This window comes from Corylus avellana, chromosome ca3 (assembly GCF_901000735.1).
Source record: "Corylus avellana chromosome ca3, CavTom2PMs-1.0".
Lineage (NCBI taxonomy): Eukaryota > Viridiplantae > Streptophyta > Magnoliopsida > Fagales > Betulaceae > Corylus > Corylus avellana.
In genome coordinates this window covers 37945139-37964735 of record NC_081543.1, presented here as the reverse complement: position 1 = coordinate 37964735, position 19597 = coordinate 37945139, and the positions used below count along the sequence as shown (strand labels likewise).

General features: G+C 36.2%; 2 protein-coding genes across 2 annotated transcripts; one reads left to right on the top strand and one right to left on the bottom strand.

Annotated features, from left to right (window-relative positions):
* Positions 1–187: 187 nt before the first annotated feature.
* Positions 188–6406, bottom strand: LOC132176431 (uncharacterized). The gene is made up of 6 exons (XM_059588632.1): positions 5849–6406; positions 4320–4434; positions 4005–4176; positions 3728–3909; positions 1611–1754; positions 188–618 (listed from the first exon to the last, which is right to left on the bottom strand). Exons 1-5 carry the CDS (start codon positions 6226–6228, stop codon positions 1623–1625), a joined length of 981 nt encoding a protein of 326 aa, XP_059444615.1. The 5' UTR covers positions 6229–6406; the 3' UTR covers positions 188–618; positions 1611–1622.
* A 5882-nt stretch (positions 6407–12288) lies between these two features.
* LOC132175559 (fimbrin-1-like) lies at positions 12289–19466 on the top strand. The gene is made up of 15 exons (XM_059587533.1): positions 12289–12722; positions 13643–13731; positions 13842–14009; positions 14267–14505; positions 14605–14776; positions 14873–14911; positions 15096–15164; positions 15284–15400; positions 15868–16079; positions 16526–16681; positions 16994–17193; positions 17786–17943; positions 18063–18159; positions 18384–18475; positions 18955–19466. The coding sequence occupies exons 2-15, from the start codon at positions 13645–13647 to the stop codon at positions 19222–19224; spliced, it is 2076 nt and encodes a 691-aa protein (XP_059443516.1). The 5' UTR covers positions 12289–12722; positions 13643–13644; the 3' UTR covers positions 19225–19466.
* The last annotated feature ends 131 nt before the right edge of the window (positions 19467–19597 follow it).

Genomic DNA, 19597 nt, shown 5'->3' with positions numbered 1-19597 from the left:
TGTGAGAAGATTGTGGAGGCAAATGAATCCTGGAACTACATATTAAAATGAGAACGTACATCAGAAAAATTACAAATCATCCAGAATCCATATGAAAATAGTGATATGACAAAGTTCTTCTCCACTAAAAGCCACATGAAATGCTATGAAACTCACCTTCACACCAAAGATTTCAACAGCTTGCACATACAAAACACATATTCCATATAAATATGAAACCAAGAGCTGAACATTTCCCTAAAATTTTCTTTACATGCATAATAGTTGATAAAAATCCAAATAAAGACCATCTTCCATGAGTGTACAAAAAAAAAAAAAAAAAAAATTGTATCATCTATTACAAATGATCTTCTTTCTCTACTGTCTGGACTTTACTGGTGTTAGAAACTCCCAAGCGTTATTCTAACCTAAGATGCCAGGTCAGGCAAATTAAGACCATGGGACCATGGCTCCAACTGCAAAATAGAACATGCCACAAGCCCATAGTACATCTTCATTTTGTTCATACATACAAACTCAGACAGAGGGACAGAAAAAACTAAGTTATCAATATACAGAAACATATCAGCTTTCCTAAGCATCACCTTACATACTGGCTTCAGCACCATGTATTTGTAACTGCAATAAATTAACATCCCGTTAACCTTTGCTGGCAGCAATAACAAAAGCAAAATTGAAATCAAGGGTCGATTGATGCAAATAGAAAGGGTTAGTCATCGCTTAAAACAAAAGGTTTTAGTGAGAATGAATTACTCTATCTAGGAGAAGATGGTAATCAAACAGAGAGAAAAGTATCAAGAGGAAACTACACTTATCCCTCTTAGACTACCACTCAATTTGCAATGTTCTCCCAAAACTTCAAAAAAGTTGCAATGTACCCTACCAATCTACAAATCCCCATTTAAAATGAAGTTGAAACTTTTTAAATAGCCTAATCAGCCCAAATACCTAATTACATTGCACTTACTCTAAGTAACTTATACCAAACAGAGTAGGATTTTAAAACCATTCATTTGCATTCATACAGCCCACTTGGAAGAAAAAAAAAAATCTGCAAAAATTGCCTGTTTGAGGGCAGAGAAAGTACTGGAAAATTATAGGAGCTGACAAATAGCCGTAAAATGTAAATTGCATTTTCTATCTTTTATTTCCATTGACCTCTGGGAAGGGTAATGGACTAGAGGAAGTTTATTAAGCAAGAATTAGTTGATGGAGATGGGCTTGATAGCAAGCATACTACATAATGAATGTTACCAAGTATCTAGCAACTTCTAACATGAGTGCTTAATAAAAATTATAAACTCTTCCAACTAAGCGATGGATAGAAGTCAGATGCCATAAATTTTTTTTTTTTTTTGATAGGTGTATGTCATAAATATTAGGTGGAACAACTAAGAAAATTGCAGAATCATGAACTTGAAAGCTTATATTATATCTCTTAAACAAATAAATAACCACATTTCATCCGTTGATACTTATACACAGAGCTAGTCTCAAAGTTAAGGAGATCAACAAAAAAATAAAATAATATCATCAAGGATAAGAAAATCAGGCATACTGTCAAGTTTAAGTGATCAGAAAGCATTATTAGATCTTTAAAATATACTAACCAGTCAACACGATCAGCATAGTGGTCTCCTGAATATATGATGGCGCACCAAAACTTCTGGTATACCCAACGCAGAAATGCTTTCACAACCAAAGAGCTCTTGAAGCTTTGCATCACATAGTATTGCCATGGGATTTACAGGATCCTAGAGATAAATTGAAACCAGAATTAAATAAATAAATCAGTCCAATTTGGTGGCCAACATTTTATGTCTATAATTTTATCCAGCATGGATAAGTGGCACAATTTTTTCCAATGGACTCTAGCTCAAATGGCATTTCCTTCACCCATAAGAATAGAATGGAATGTGAAGTTGTGTTCAAGACCAACTGAGTCCGTGTTTACCAATCAGAAAACAGAAAAAAAGTGAATTAAAAAAAAATAGTTCTGTAATTACAAAACCTGTTGCCAGCACAATTTTAGGGAATTCAAACTCCATTAGAAGCCTTAACTATTACTAGACAATTGTTTTGACGACGAATATAATGCATGCCCTCCTGGTTAGATGCTCTACCAATATACTTAAACTAAGTTGAGAAATATCCTAAACTTTTTATATATCTGCTATTAAGATGACTATCTAGAAACACGTCTAACAAGTAAGAATTGTGAGTCTTATCCTTTCAGCTATCTTTTGTTCTTTAGAACCAACAGAAAAATCACCACAGAATACTTTACAAAATTTGACATTACAGAAACCACCAGTGCTACTATCCAATATAAATAACTTTCCAACTTATGCTAGACTTAACTGAAGACACCATACTAAAAAGGTCGAGTAATGCTATAAGGAGGCCTAGAGCCCTCCTTAAGTCCTCTCATTGAGTCCTACCAAATGTGATGTACCTTTTAAAATTACCAATAAATCAAAATTCAATAATGATCATCTCAAATTCAACGATAATTTTAAAAGTCATTATCACATTTGGGAGGACTCTAGTCTTCCTTCTAGCATTACTCAGAAAGGTCACTTCACGATATTTTATATAAATATTTACTAAGCTGAACTGCAAATAAACAAACTGGCGTAGGACAAAGGGATCTTATACTAAAATTGATGAAGGACAACAGCATAGAAAATCTTCACTACTAATTATGGCTAATTTAATGGTGGCTAAAGAGAGTTTGTGCAACAGAAGTTAGGATTTGGGGTAATAATAAAGCGAAGGAGCCAAAGTCAGGGGGATGTTCTGAGGCTGTGAACAGTTCCTTGAACAGTACTTGGTTGCTGGTTGTATTGTCTTTGTAGGTTAGGCTTTGATGGATTTAAAGGAAAAAGAATAGAGCTTAGTAGGGGTGGATATCGGGTCGGTTCGGTAGAGCCATTTTCGGTCGGTTAACCGAAATTGTAGTTTAAATTGGTTAATTCACCGATTACATTTCGATAAGGATTTATTTCGAAAGTTTTGAATAAACATATATTTCGGTTAATCGGTTAACCATTAGCTTTTTTTAATTTGGCCAAAAATTGATTGTTTTGGGGGGCCCAAAACAATTTTTGGGCTGAAATAGCTTATTGAACCAAAGAAATTTTAAATGGGCCCATTAATTAACACAATAAGAGTCCACCATACATATGTTCTACACTTCTACTAATAAATTGGTCCTAGAATATTTATTATCGGTTAATTATATTTATTATCGATTAATTATTGGTTACTTATCAGTTAAATCGGTTAACCGACAAAAAAATATTTATACCGATTAACCGAACCAAACCAACGTCGGTATAAAAATCCTTAACCAATTATCAACCGACTTCTGGCGGTAGGCGATTAATGTCGGTTCGGTCGCAGTCGGTAGGCGGTAAATGGTTAATCTACCCACCCCTACAGCTTAGCACAAAGCATTTTAGGATATAAAAAAAATGGGTTATTTTCAGATCTGGTTAGGGTGTTTAAAGCTTTAGATAATCGAAACATAGAAGAAAACAAGAAAAAAAAATAGAATAAGAAGCTAGGAATCACTTCCAGGATTCCTTAGGCATCACACCTAGGGTTTGAATTGAATTGCATCACACAACCCACAAAGTACATAATTGCTGGAAAATTCTCTAAAGCATGTTTTGTCCATTGAATTGAAAGCATCATGTAAATATTTATCCAAAACTAAACCTACCTCCAGATTGTTGAGCTTTATATATTCCCAGATCCGTCTTAAAACCTCTGACTGGAGCATCTCCCTTCCAACAACACCAAAGAAGTTTGCAAGTGCTTCAGATATTATTACAGAAGGACCAGATTCACTACTTTTCATTGCAGGCTCCACCTCTACCTTCGGCTTCTTAGGACTTGACTGTTCTGAAAGCACCAAACCATGAAGTCCTTAATCTAAGTACTAAATATGAACATAAACACACTCACAGATAGACACATCCATACACACACACACATACTAGTAGGTTCTAGAGCAATGATATGTTTAGCCAGCAACTTGTTCATCTTGAACATGTCTGTACAGTCTGTCTCAAATACCAAACGCAGCTCGTCATTGCAGATGATTTTCCTTTTGTTACTTGGATCTTGGAGATTGTGTTTTCTTATGTAAGCCCACAGCTGCTTCACAATCTGAAAGCAACAATATGAAAATTCAAGAACCTCTTCAGGTTGACACAATGATTTTTTTTTTTTTATGAATAATAATTTATTAGAAGGAGAAGCAAAGTTGACACACAATGATAAATAAAGCAGTAAGATCTATGAGTCTCAACCTCAGTCCTTGGCAATGCTGGCTGGCCAACAATAGCCTGAAGTTCAGGTGAAACACCACAAAGTTTGTTCAGACCCCCAGGCCCACCTTTTCTCTTAGTTGCTTTAGGTTGAGCACTGCAATAAAATGACATTAGTCCAAACATAATAAAGCTACAGATATTCAGAACAAAATAGGCATGATATTAAGATGATATAGATACTATAATACAAAAGTGAATGAGGTTGCTGGATTTGGCATGTTGATTAATAATTTGTTGAGGGTGTATTAGATAGACACCTGTGAGGACAATGCCTAAAGGCTGGTTTAGACTGCAAAAGGCACAGAAACTACAGCTGATGGGCTGCAGGCTTAGTGTTGAGCATACACCTAGATGAAGGGGCCTAGAGCAAGGATAGCCAAGGTGTAAAACATTTTGGACAGTTTTCCAGAGGTAAGAAGTTTTTTTATAACAAATGACCTGCATAACCTACTTATAGGCTTTGGATAGGAGAAACTGTCAAGTTGCTACCACAAGTGTTTTGGCTGTGGCTGCATCTACTGTCCACCAACATCCTGCTAACTTAAGCAAGTGTTACACCGTTTCAACTGTAGATCCCTGTAGCTTTTTTCGATAAAAGTCCCATATTGAGAAATTGACAAGCCCTCATCCTTGGCCACCAAACAATTTGTCTGCCGACCACCCAGCTTACAGTGGTTATACCACATCAACAGCAATGAGCTTAACCTTTTTGCATCTCCTTAAGCCCATCAACCCCCATGCTCAAGCTTAGTCACTTTTTGGGAAGAGGGGGGACTCTGATGAACCAAGGAGCTCAAATGGCCACCGAGTTCCACACAGCTGTGGGGTGCAAACTACCCTACACCCAATACCGGTTGCCAAACAAGATTTAAGCCATGTGACATTACCAAGGCAATGTCTAACTGTCTAAGACTCCAGTGCTTTTACAAAGGTCACATATGAAACTCAAGGAACTTGCCGAGTAGCCCAGTGAACTCATTGCACTACATAACTAAGCATAGACCATACCAACATGATTGACAAGAAATTAAATACAAAACATACCTTACGCATCGCACAAAAATTTTTATTTACTTTGCAAACTTTATTCAAGTTTCGAGTTTTAATTTCCTTCCCTTTTTTTCCTGTTAGGTAACACAAAATAACCCATAACACAGAAAAATATGAAAGTTCAACATTTCCTTCATTTGTGCATCTATCAGACGAATCATTAGTGAAGCTAAAATATAATACTATCGAATTCTCGTTTTCTTTATTCTCTTCACCAATTTTCTCGGCAGCCAAACAGAAAACTAGAACAAAAAGTGATTACTAAAAATTATTTTCATTGGCACAACCGCGTTTTACTAGCCGAGTTCACTATATTTTCAAACTTGAAATCTCCATAAAATACAGTTCTTGAAGTTTCATCTTCCTTTATTTTTCCTCGGTTTTCTCGGTAACCAAACAGAAAGCTACAAAAGCGACAAAATAAATAAAAATTACCAAACAGAAGCAAAGAAACGAACCTAACCGTCGGCGCCTCAGCAACGGCGGCGGCGGGTTCGGGCTTAACCGGCTGTTGTGGAACGGGCTGAGCCGAGAAGCTCTGGAAAGCGGAGGACACTGGGGAGGGACCGGGGTGGAAATTAGGGTTTTGGTGGAGGGCAAAATAGTCTCTTGGTAGTGGTTGTGGCGGTGATGGTATATAGGATCGGAAGAGGAGTTGGATCTGGACTCGGATGAAATCGACCTTGTGGGAGAGGTCGAGCCCAAGCTTGGACTCCAGCTCCTGAACGACACCGTTTAGGGTGGTGAACGCTCTGGGGTTAGGGTTAGCGTTGTGATCAGGATTGTCGTCGTTGAAGAGCGACTCTATGGCTCGGGATAGCTCTTCGTCTGTAACCATCGTTGCTCGCACTCCCAAAATACAAAAATATTAACGGAAATTAACGGCCACCCTCTCTCTGTCTCTCTCTCAATTTTTCTCTCTCTCTGTCTCTCTCTCAATTTCTCTCTCTGTCTCTGTCTCTCTCTCTCTCTCTCAATTTTTCTCTCTGTCTCTCTCTGCTTCTCTTTCTCTCTCTCTTTGTGACTGACCAAAATGACAATCCAGTCCTTGGAGAAGGATTTTGAGGTTGGTAAGGGATTTAGATGTGGGACCAAGGTTTTCGCATGGGCTCCACTTGTGTGCACCGTTCAGATTGAGATTCTTTAAGGGAAGAAGAAAAATAGTTGATAATAAATATACGAATTTCATATATTAGTGTATATGAAATTATTTTATTGGATCATTTGATATATTCTACCATGTTTCAGATCTCAACTACTATATATTAAAATAATAATTAATAAAATAAATTAGAAAAAAAATTATCCATAGATGCTTGTTGTATAACTTTCTATCAAATAAGGTTTAAACTTCATCAATTTACTCCTTATATATGATTTGAATCATGATCAAATAATTCATTTCATCTACCTTCTATTAAAATTTTAATGGTATTATTACATCATATCCAATCAAAATATGACATGTGTCTCTTTAAAAAAATTGAAAAAATAAAATATTAGTATTAAAAAATTATATATTTTCTAGGAGATTGTTAGGATTGATTTAGGTGGCCAAATAAGGGGTGGAACTCTTCATTTCCATGGTCAAGACTCAAAAGTGGCCTAACCTTCATGTTTTTAAATTTTCGCATCTACCTCTAGCTCCTCGTCAGCAAGTTAGCTTTGTTTGTCTCGTGATTGAGTATGACATGACAATACCGCTATAAATTCTCTAGAACCTTAAACAGTAAATTGATAAAAATTAAACCTTATAGAACGATTTGAAAAAGAAAAAAAAAAAAATCATACCTTAGGGAAGCATTTTTCCCAACAAAAAATAAAAATGATACACAATAAAATACCGTACCCTAAGATCTTTAATCTAATTTGGATCGTGCTTGGTCCGGTTTCTGTTGGAATTGAATTCGTTGAAATTGTGACGTATATAAATTCCAACAAGTCCAGTTGTAATTGAAATGTACCCATATTGAATGTTACAAAGTTTCTAGTCACATCCAAAATGAGCCATGCTTGTGGTCAGAGGTATATTTATTTCTTAGCTCTTATTATTTATTATTCATGCACTCTTGGGGGCTGCTTGGTAGTTGAGCTTGACCCTTGAGCACACTGAATGCAGCAATGAATTTCGCACGTAAGTAGTTTTATATTTATAAAATTCGCACGTAAGAAATTATTGAGCCATTTTGCTTTCCTCGATCTCTTCATCCTGTATGATCAATAAGATATGGACATGTTGGAATTTAGAAGCATGGTAACGAAAATTAATCAATATGTTAATATAATGATCTCATAATTAGGCAGTGTATAAATGGTTGATTATGCATATTATATCATGGTCATGAGATAAAAATGTAATATTACTATGTTGGTTTATGGTTTAAGGTAAAAAGTAAAAACTATTAATATTTCATGTGTTTTATTTATTTATTTATTTTTTTTGTTTTTTGGCCCGTTATCCAAAATATGGGATGTCGTGCAGGCACATGCATGGAAATTTTGGGAAGTAGACGAATGGGGATGATTGGGCGGCGGGTGAGAAGGAATGTGAGAACGACTAAACAATAACATGTGAGATCTAATTAAAATTAGAGTTTATTAATCAATATATAATCATGTCAATGACATTTTTTGGTGATACATTTCTATCGTGCACATATAAAAACAACCAATCTTTGCGTCCAATATTGCTAAAACTATTGATCTCAAAATCATCAGATTTAGTCATGTGATTTTGGTCATGGTGCACAACCTGATCTATGAGATTTTATTATTATTATTATTATTTAAAGAGTTTTGAACTAAAAAATATGGACGGTTAGTGTGAGAGAGTTATTGACTCCTGATGAGACTCATATGTCTAACAATTCAAGCATGAGGCGAACTGCCTGTGAGAGTCTGAGACATACGTACTCAGACAAGTAAGTTTATATAAACTCTTTTATATTTATTGCTTGAATTATTAACAATTTAAATAACAAAGTTGACCTTAAACGTAGATTTAGCACCCTGTCCTAATTTGAAAACTTGAGGTATAATATGTAGTGTGGTCCACTTTGATGTGATTTGGTTAAATACGTGACTATAATAGACATGGTCCACCATCTTGATTCTACCTACAACAAAATTTAAGCTGGGAATAAAATCCCCATCAAAATATTATATGAGAGATAACAAGTGTGGCAATCACAACCAAAAGCCTTTCTTAGTATTCTTACTATGTAAGGTTAGTTGGTAAAGTTTCTAAAAGACATAGTAAAATTTTATCAAAATTGTCAAAAAAAAAAAAAAATTAATAAACATATTTAGTATAATGATATAAAATACTATGAATATATCGGGGGCCGCTAAAGCTCAATAAAGCTTGTTACTTCTTTGACGATACCCATTCACCTTCAAGATGAATCGAACTCCTTACCAATGTGAATCTCCTTGGGAAGATTGTAGATCGATGGAACCCTGACCTATGGATGCTCCTCGAGAGGTGGGCTAACCGACGGAGCCCAACTGACTATCGGACCGTTGACCATTAGTTACTTGCCCAACATATTTATGGTAATTAGGAGACTATAGAAGGAAATGTATCCCTCATTAATGGCTTTGCCTATTTCAACTTAACCCTATAAATGAAATGCAGACTCTAAAAGGAAATGATCGGCTTGGCATATCCCAAAGGAAAGTCGTTTATGAGAATCTATTACCTTTCATGTCGAACCCCTCAACCTCTAATACTTGCCTTACCTACAACATTAATCCTCTAAGAAGATGGCAAACCCTAGTATGGGGTATGCATTTTTTTTCCTCTCATTCCCTTACTCTCATAAATCATCATTCTGACTTGGGCATTGGAATGTCATCCGCTGACTAATTGTATATGTTAAAATATCTTAACGTATTAAGATGCTTTCATCTCATTGTTTTAAAAGATTGGATAACAAAAATTCTCTTGTATGGGCTCAAGCAGGAACATAGTAAGATTTTTTTTTTTTTTTTTTGTTAATTTATTTATTTATTATTATTATTCAAATCAGGAGAAGGGAAAAGATGAATTACGACTTAAAACAATAAAAATAAAGGGTGAGCAAACCTAACAAAAGCTCCTAAACAATTAAAAAAAGTTCAATCAAACTTAAAACTATTAGAAATTGGTCAGAATAATGAAGCGACCCATTGAAATAGGCTGAAGCAGCACCCACTAGAACAAAAAAATTTCTTTCATGTATATATATAGAGAAATGTTTGGCTTTAATCTCTTACTCATCTCTTATTCATATTTAAGCAAGAGATGGACAAATCTGATAGAGATAAGATTAGTATTAGATAAGTTTAAGGTTAATAGTTGAATTGGAATGAAGGGAACTGATGGGCTGTTTGTTGGGTTGGGAAAATTTAAGTTGGAATTCACAATGCCTTTCTTCCATCTTATCAAAGAACGCCATTTTTATTTTTTAATTTTTTTTATTTTTTAATTTTTTTTATGGTATAAGGCCATTGTGAACTCTAGTGAGGGTTGAGGTGTGGGATTTTTAGGTTTGTGCAAAATTGGATTGGAACGACTTTAATACTAATGGATACTCACCACTAATAAACAAAAATATTGAACTCATTTCAGGCAAAAAAATCACAATAGCTCACTTCGAGTAGGAGAGACTATTATACTCTACTCAAGGCGGGAAAATTTAACAAATATTGTATTTTTTTTTTCAGTAACAGGAATATAATATCTAAATAGAGTACAATAGCATTAGAAATCATAAATTAATAAGAACTCTAATTAATCATAATTAAAATTCTAATGAATTAAACTACTAATCTTTAAACCTATCTAATATTAATCTTATCTCTATCAAAATTCAAAATCCACTATTGATTATGTTGGTGAATTTATAAAAAAAATATGAACAAGAGATGAATTTATAACACTATTATGGATGGATAATACATGAGCTGAACCCGAGAAAGATAAGGGAAGGGTGTGGGGCCTTTTGTGACGTGGAAATTGTTAATGTTTTGTTTTGAGTAGACAAAAAAATAAAAATAAAAATTTTAACAAGGACTAGGTATCTTAACTGCCAAGGTAAAAGAGAGTCACACTGTCGCACGCTCCGCATAGGAACAAAATCACTTGCAGAAGAGACCAAAGAGGTGCGCACGAACACAACTAGTTGTACCACAAAAGGGGCGAGTCCATTCATTTTACCATACACTCGCGAGTACGGGAACCCCAAACCGAATGGTCCTTCCTTCACAGAGACAGTCCTCTCTCGGCTGTCCTCCTCTGTTCTTAGCGGGTCCGAAAGTCCAAACCGTTTCCTCTCTCTCTCTCTCTCACTTTGCTCTCACACGAAGAAATACTCGATCCCTCTCTTTCTCTCTCCCGCCTCTCTACGCGCGCGTGTGATAGGAACCCACGATAAATTGAACAGAAATATGTAGATAAGTGATAGATAATGAACTCCACTTAAGGGTTGGAGACAAACCACAAGACACAAGTCAGATTACAATTCAATACCCCAACCAATCTCTAGACTCTTGATTTATACTAGGCTTACAACCCACTACTCACAACACATTTAGTAACCACCCATGATACCCACTAACATAACATAACAGCTGAATACTAACTACCCATGTAGCACTAACATAAACAAGGATAATAACTACCCACTAAGCTACTACCCCCCACTTCCTTGATGCATGCCCTTCTAGGAATTACTCCATGATTTTCACTATCATTTGCCTCCCCTTGAAGAGGAACCTTGTCCGCAAGGTTGTTGGTTGAAAAACTGTTGTTGTTAGTTCAATGAGATGAGCGGCTCTTCCTCTTTATACCATTTTTTGCCTCTCACCGTTTCTGCATCACTTTCTTCGAAATCATCATGCATCTCGTTCTTTGTACGAGCTTCAATGAAAAGCACTTGGGGTTTTTGGCACCGGTGTCCCGGCGTAAACCTCTCATTACACCCGAAAACACAAGCCTTTCTCTCTTCGTTTCTGCATCTCTTCCCATGAGAGCTTCTTAGCATCCCCATAGGAATACGTCCGTGCAGCAGGTGTGTTGGACGTCGGTTGTTGCATGGTGTTAGCTTGTTGTTGCTTCGTCCCTTCATCTCGTAAAGTCCTCCGGTCTTTAGAGAGATTATCATCTCTCATCCGTGCTAGCTCAATGGCATCACGAAGAGTCTTCGGCTTGAACATTCTAAGGGCAGACACAATTTCTTGTTTTAACCCTCCAAGGAATGTTCCCACGAGTGCCTTTTGAGGCCATCCATCCACTCGGTTTGCCAAACGCTCAAATTCTTGTTGATACTCTCGCAACGTCCCATCTTGTTGTATCCTTGAGAGTGCCTCATCATAATCCTCGACTTCGGTAGGACCGAATCGGATCAATAGCTCTCTTTCAAACACCTCCCATGTAATGGGCAACCGTTCCTCCTTATACACTTTTTTCATCCATTGCCACCATTGATTGGCTTCACTTTCTAAATGAAAGGCAGCCAACGACACCCTTTGATCCTCCGATGTCTGTTTGTAGTCAAAATATTGAACTACCCGGTCCAACCAAACTGTGGGATCATCTCCCGAATAACGGGGAAAATCCAGCTTAGCAAAACCACCTGACCCCTTGGATCCATTCGAATGTCCGAAGGAATTTTCCCCGGCCAATTGAAATGGCCCCTTCTCCTTTGTTGCAGACGACTCGCCCCTCTCGAGAGACTTGGAGAATAATTCTCTAAGCTCACGAAAATTGGACTGTGACTCTACACTCATCTTTTGCATTCCTTCTTTTAGCTCTTGCATTTCCAACTCCAATTTCTTGAGACGATCCTTGTTGGTAGCCATGCTCTGATACCAAGTTGATAGGAACCCACGATAAATTGAACAAAAATATGTAGATAAGTGATAGATAATGAACTCCACTTAAGGGTTGGAGACAAACCACAAAGACACAAGTCAGATTACAATTCAATACCCCAACTAATCTCTGGACTCTTGGTTTATACTAGGCTTACAACCCACTACTCACAACACATTTAGTAACCACCCATGATACACACTAGCCCATAACACATAACTACCCACTAACATAACATAACAGCTGAATACTAACTACCCATGTAGCACTAACATAAACAAGGATAATAACTACCCACTAAGCTACTACCCCCCACTTCCTTGATGCATGCCCTTCTAGGAATTACTCCATGATTTTCACTATCAGCGTGTGTGTGTGTGTCTCTCTGTGGTGTGCATTGTGTGTATTACGATTGAAGCAACTAAGGAACGCTCAAAAACTCTGAAGGACACATCCGGTTTCAAGGTTTTTCAGAGGTGGGGGCTTCTGGGTTTTCTTTGGTTATATGTTTTCTATTCTGGGTGTTGATGCATTTGTCTTGTTATTCATGAAAAGCTACTGTAACGAAGCTCGGGCACTTTTCGCGTGTCTTGTATGATTGGAATTGTCTTTGATTTTACTACTGGTGTTGACCCGTGGGCTGTGGTGTTTGCTTTGATTGTACGTTTTCTTTATTCGGTTCTGGTTCAGTTATCATAATACTATTCATGGAAAAGTAGTAGAATAAGACGCGCACACGCATAAGATGTCTCATGCCATTGGGTTTTTTCTGTAAGACGTTTACAGGTAATGGAATGGAATTCTGGGTTTGGTTTTGTTTTCACTTTTTCCTTTTATTCGGTTTGGTTCGTTTAATTACTTTATTCTTCTTAGAAACCGCTGTTCCAAAACATGCATGATATGTTGCCTGATTCATAGGCAATTAGATATCTGCCAAGCAGGAAGAATTGAATGAACTTGCGTTTTTTTTTTTAATTTCAATAGATATGCATTTCTTGGCACTTTTTCATTTATATTATATTTAGCAGGGCTTGATTCATTGTTCATACAATCTAAAAGCTAATTAACAAGTATTGTTTTGCCTTAGTCTTGCTACTGTGTTCTCTTTTTTTTTTCTTTTTTTAACTATTTTTTTAAATCCCCTTATTTTAGCTTGTTTTTTTGGATACTATCTGTCTTGACACAGTTGACAGGAGCTGAATGCCTCCATCGCGCTAGTGCATGGTTTGTTTACGGTTATAACTTGTTTTATGCAAAAATGGATTCACTTTTGTGCTTCAGAGTTTGATATTGGATTGAATTTCTGATAAAGATTATTGTTGGGATTTTATCAATTGTATGTGATTCGGAAAGAATTTTAAAGGTTAGTTAAAATCTTCGTCTTGGCAATTTGCAGAGATGTCGAGTTTTGTGGGTGTTTTGGTTTCCGATCAATGGCTTCAAAGCCAGTTCACACAGGTCGAGCTTCTCAGCCTCAAAAACAAAGTAAGATTTTTTTTTTATTTTTTATTTAATGAATATAAATCTGAGAACTGTATTGAGATGGTTCTTCTGACCATAGTCAAGCGTTTAACTTATTTTTGGTGGGTTTGTAGTTTATTGCAGTGAAGAAACAGAATGGTATAGTTACAGTTGGAGATTTGCCGCCTTTGATGGTGAAGCTAAAGCCATTTAAGGAGTTCACTGAGGAGGAGATTAGGGGGATTTTGGGCGAATCGGGTTCTGTTTTGAGTGAAGAGACGGATTTTGAAGCATTCCTTAGGGTAAGTGTCATGTGTCTCCCGATTTCTCTCTGTTTTCTCTCTCTCCCTCCCTCTGGTAGTTGATAAATGAATTATTGTAGCATTAGCATCGAAAGAGTATTTAAATTAGAAGTCCTAGGATTGCTTTTAATTTTTCTGGGTTGTTACATTGAAAATAAATTGAATTCAAGTGGGAATTTATTGGTTTTATGGTTACTTATGTAATAAAGCTAGAAGGATGGGAGACAACATGTTAATTAGTTGCATTGTATGGGCAGGCATATTTGAATTTGCAAGGTCGAGCTACATTAAAATTGGGTAGTTCAAAAAACTCTTCGTCATTCCTTAAGGCTGCCATAACTACTCTCCTTCACACAATCAGTCAATCAGAGAAAGTATCATACGTTGCTCACATAAACAGCTATCTTGGGGATGATCCATTTCTACAGCAATATCTTCCATTAGATCCAGCTACAAATGATCTATTTGATCTTGCAAAAGACGGGGTCCTTCTATGGTATTTAAGCACAGTTTGCTTGATTATGCATTTTTTTTTTATATGTAAATTCAAGCTAATAAAATTTCTGGTGGTGATTCATCTCATGGCATAATGCAGTAAGCTTATCAATGTTGCTGTGCCTGGCACAATAGATGAGCGGGCTATCAACACCAAAAGGGTACTCAACCCGTGGGAGAGAAATGAGAACCATACTCTTTGCCTCAACTCTGCAAAGGCCATTGGCTGCACAGTAGTGAACATTGGCACACAAGACTTGGTTGAAGGAAGAGTGAGTTTAGCTTATTCAGTTTCCCACTTTAGCTTAACTGATATAGTATGGTAGTTTGAAAGTCTCTAATTCTGGTTGTTGTGTTTTTTTTTGCAGCCTCATTTGGTATTAGGTTTGATATCCCAAATTATAAAGGTGAGCTTTTGGACTTTACTTTAGATTCTGATTGTGAATAAGGTTTAATAGCCTTTAAGCCCTTTACCGGACACTGAAACTTGGTTACAACATGACCATATAGACATTGTACTTCTGGTTATGGAGATTATTTAGTCATCTCTTTCTCCTTCTTTCTGGCATGAACTTATTGTGGCAACTTCAGATACAACTGTTGGCAGATCTCAACCTTAAGAAGACACCTCAGCTTGTGGAACTGGTGGATGACAGCAATGTATGAAATCTAGAATTCTCATGCTCTCAATCTTCAAAAAAATGAAGTCTTTCAATTGCTACATTTTTGTTGTTTATGTTAGGAATAACACTCAGATTATGCATTGCTTTATTTGACAGGATGTTGAAGAGCTTTTGAGTTTACCCCCTGACAAGGTTTTATTGAAATGGATGAATTTCCATCTTCAGAAAGCAGGTTATAAGAAACCTGTTACAAATTTTTCTTCTGATTTGAAGGTATTGGCCAATGTTTCTGTATATCTACTAGCGCTCTAATGATTTCATTATGAATAGGTCAGTAGTAAGTGGGATATTTAGATTGCAGTATCCTACTATATGTCCTGATTTATTGCCCGAATTTGAAAAATCCTTATTATGGAAGCATATATGAATTTGGAATAGCATGGTCATATTTATGGAACAGGAAAAGTACGATGGGGGTAAATAACCAGGAACATTGCTGAAAGAAAGTGGAATTTTGAGCTCCTTTAAAGGAATAGTTCCTTATATAGATATCCTATTTACTCCATAATCATCCCCACTTCTCCCCTTCTTTTAAAGTCAGGACATGCTTTCTCCCACAAGCAATTATAACAGGATTTTTGCTTTATTACAAAATTAAGTCAAATTTTCTTATCAAGTGATTTTGTTTTTATAACTTTTAACTCAATGTGCCTTCTATGTTTTTGCTCATACGCATGTAGGATGGAGAGGCTTATGCTTACCTGTTAAATGTTCTGGCTCCAGAACACTGCAGTCCATCCACATTGGATACCAAGGATCCCAATGAAAGAGCGAAACTGGTACTTGATCATGCAGAGAGAATGAATTGCAAAAGATACTTGGCTCCAAATGACATTGTTGAGGGCTCATCAAATTTAAATCTTGGATTTGTGGCACAAATTTTTCATCAAAGGTGGAAATTAAATTCAATCTCTCTTTTTATATTGAAGTGTATAGAACATTTGTCGGATTTCCTATTCTCTTGTTTTATTTTTTTATTTTTTTTCTTTCTTAAAGTTGAATGGTAACTCTTTGGAACAGTCTTTTTAATTTTATAAGTTGGACGGAATTATACTTAAGTAGAAGTTATTTGAATAAACTATGTTCATATGTTGTATGCTGTATACAATATGTCGTCAAAGTAAGATGTGATGAGTGCCTCCCAGAAATTGATTTTTTGTCTCTTTTGCTTTTTGCTTCTTTTTTATTTTTTTCCGTCTTTCTTTTCAACATGTATTGGATGAAGATTTCCTTTTTTCTTTACTTTTTTTTTAAAAAAAATTTAATGTATTTTTCAGGTAATTTAGACTCCCTACTTTGTGGTTCATTATGTTGATTAGGAGTGTACTACCTTTACAGGAATGGCCTCTCAACAGACAGCAAAAAGATTTCCTATGCTGAGATGATGACAGATGATGTACAAACTTCTAGAGATGAAAGATGCTTTCGGCTGTGGATCAACAGTCTTGGACTTGCTACTTATGTCAATAATGTGTTTGAGGATGTCAGAAATGGGTGAGTTTTCCTATTTTAATTTTTAGAGAAGAGCAACCAGAGTGGCCTCAATTTTGGGAGGTCTTTTTATGAGCGAATGCTTTTCATCTCATGTACTAAAGAACTACAAGCCACGTGCCAAATTCTCATCTTGGATATTCTGAAAACTTTCTAGAAGAGATGCATATGTATATTCTATCCTTTCAATTTATTCTTGAAAATATTTTCATCTCTCTTTGCGGAGCTCTTTATCTCTGTTTCATACTTTGAATATCTTCCACATCGGATTACAAGTTTCCTCTGATATGGCTTGATGTGCATATTCTTGTACAGATGGTTACTTCTAGAAGTTCTTGACAAGGTTTCTCCTGGATCAGTTAACTGGAAGCAGGCATCAAAGCCTCCAATTAAGATGCCATTTAGAAAAGTAGAGAACTGCAATCAAGTTATAAAGATTGGGAAGCAGATGAAATTTTCACTAGTGAATTTAGCTGGAAATGATATTGTACAAGGAAATAAAAAGCTCATACTTGGTAAATCCTCCATCTCAAGTTGCATTTGGTTAGTAGAATTGAAGACTCTTCTATACAGTATTAAAAAATTTATAAGCCATCAAGGGGTCATAAATGACATTGGAGCAAGGCTTATGACACCTGTGTTGCTAATTTAACTATAAATTATATGTCTAAGCTTGCATTGATTGCCAAAGCACCTTTAGAAGCAAAATAATGTAATTTAAGTATCTTGATTATACTCCTACACTTATGCATTCCCTTCTTTTAGCATATTAATATTTTTGTACTAGAGCCCAAGCCGGTGTTGATTGGACACGGGTGTCAATTCAGATACTGTCTAACATACCAATTTCTTGTAGAATATTGCATGTATGATAGCATCAAACATGAATTTTTCAATGCAGATTCCATATTTGTTATCTAGTTATTTCACAACTCTCTATTGAGTTCAAATCTTTTCCTTCTTTTCCTAAACAAGCTTGATAAAATAATTTTGGTCATGCCGTTTGCTGTTATATATTATAGAACAAATTTGGTTGTTTATTTTTTGTTGAGTCTCTGTCATTAAGTATGTTGTTTCAATGGTCAAGTTTGTTTGTATCTGTTTCAGCCTTCCTGTGGCAGTTGATGAGGTTTAATATGCTTCAACTTTTGAAGAACTTAAGATCTCATTCCCAAGGAAAGGAGTTGACAGATGCTGATATAATAAATTGGGCAAACAACAAAGTTAAAAGCACAGGCAGAGCTTCTCAAATACGGAGTTTTAAGGTTAGGTAGAAATTTTTTCTTCATATATATATATATATATATATATGAACATACATATATTTTACATTTTTAAATGGAGACTGATTAATGGTTTTGTGTTATATGGAAATTATCGTCAGGATAAGAGCTTGTCAAATGGAATATTCTTCCTTGAGCTTCTTAGTGCGGTGGAGCCTAGGGTTGTCAATTGGAACCTTGTTACCAAGGGAGAAAGTGGTATGTTTCCTGCAACTCTCTATTTTGGATTAGACAAGGACAGGACTACCGCCCTATATTTTAATCTTTTATGGAGGGAGAATAAATGAACTGTACTGATTCAGTTTGATCAATTTTCATATGCTTCTAAATTACTTCTTCACTCTAGAAATTACCAAAATTGAGGAAAGTACTATGGAAGAAGTGGGCTGACTTCTTTTTTTTTTACTGTGTTGAAATGATAGATGAAGAAAAGAGGTTGAATGCCACATATAGCATCAGTGTTGCACGAAAACTTGGTTGTTCCATTTTCTTGTTGCCTGAGGACATCATGGAGGTAAGATTGAAGCTGGGGGCCTCTTTAAGTTTATGATTTGTGCACTTCATTGCACATACTATGACTCGGAGTTGACACTTTCGTTCTCTCTCTGTGGCTTTGAAAAGCTACCAAAATTCATGGGAATGGTAATGTGGATCATTTGCCAGGAAATAACCTGTCAATAGCAGAGTAATGTTACTCTTCATATTCATTAATTTCGTACCCCTTAACGTGGTGTGTTTTAAGTGTTTTTTTTTAAGTGACTGAGATAAAAAGTCACTTAAAACATGCCACATTAATTGGTGCGATGCGAAAGAGTAGCATTCCTCGCAATAGAAATATTTCTTAGAAGTACTAGCAGTTGCCTCTTGTTGGCAACTATCATTCATATCAGCGAATTCTAGTCTCCCTGTATGAAGTATGAGCTTATAGAAATCTTACAACTGACTCACATTTTCAAGGATCCAATGATGGACATCTGTTGTATGTTATGGCAGGTGAACCAGAAGATGCTTCTCATCCTTACGGCTAGTATCATGTACTGGAGCCTGCAAAAAGCAGCTGAAGAGGCTGATTCTTATCCATCCCCTGCTGATGGGTCTTCTTGTTCGACTATCACCGATGCATCCCCGGCTCCATCAATTAGCGGCGAGGATGAAATCTCCTCCCTTTGTGGTGAAGTTTCAAACTTTAGTATCGATGATGCTGCCTCTGACACTACTGTCTCCTCACTGGTTGAGAACGACATGGCTTCTGTGGGAGAATAAACTATGAATTGCTATAGTGCTTACCTCCATAGGATTAGTTTTAGGCAGAAATGAAAAGAAAAAAAGAAAAGAAAAAGGTGAATATTGGTAGATTTTCAGCACCGCTAAGTGCTCTAGGAAAAGCAAATGTGCTTGTAAACCAACGGGTGGAAGAAGAGGAAAGAGCGAAAAACTTTGTAGAAACAGTTTACTGTTTGAAATAGAAAGAGATGTTTCTCGCAGAAAGAAGAGAAGGAGAAGAGATGTTGGCTTTACTTTTGTGGTGCTGTTTAGAGAATGGCGCGACCGTGAAATGTCGGAAAAGACTTGAAAAAAAAATATAAATAAATTGAGTGAAAGGAAGTTACATTTTTCTCTTTAAAACGTTTCTCTG

What these genes read in the sequence shown, in the direction of transcription:
- LOC132176431 (XM_059588632.1), bottom strand. Translation starts at nt 6,228, where the DNA reads ATGGTTACAGACGAAGAGCTATCCCGAGCCATAGAGTCGCTCTTCAAC. An exon ending in GCTGAGGCGCCGACGGTTAG is followed by an intron (nt 4,435 to 5,848) that starts GTTCGTTTCTTT and finishes ATTTTATTGCAG; the next exon opens with TGCTCAACCTAAAGCAACTA. An exon ending in CAGCATTGCCAAGGACTGAG is followed by an intron (nt 4,177 to 4,319) that starts GTTGAGACTCAT and finishes TGTTGCTTTCAG; the next exon opens with ATTGTGAAGCAGCTGTGGGC.
- LOC132175559 (XM_059587533.1), top strand. Translation starts at nt 13,645, where the DNA reads ATGTCGAGTTTTGTGGGTGTTTTGGTTTCCGATCAATGGCTTCAAAGC. An exon ending in ATTTTTCTTCTGATTTGAAG is followed by an intron (nt 15,401 to 15,867) that starts GTATTGGCCAAT and finishes ATACGCATGTAG; the next exon opens with GATGGAGAGGCTTATGCTTA. An exon ending in CTCAAATACGGAGTTTTAAG is followed by an intron (nt 17,944 to 18,062) that starts GTTAGGTAGAAA and finishes AATTATCGTCAG; the next exon opens with GATAAGAGCTTGTCAAATGG.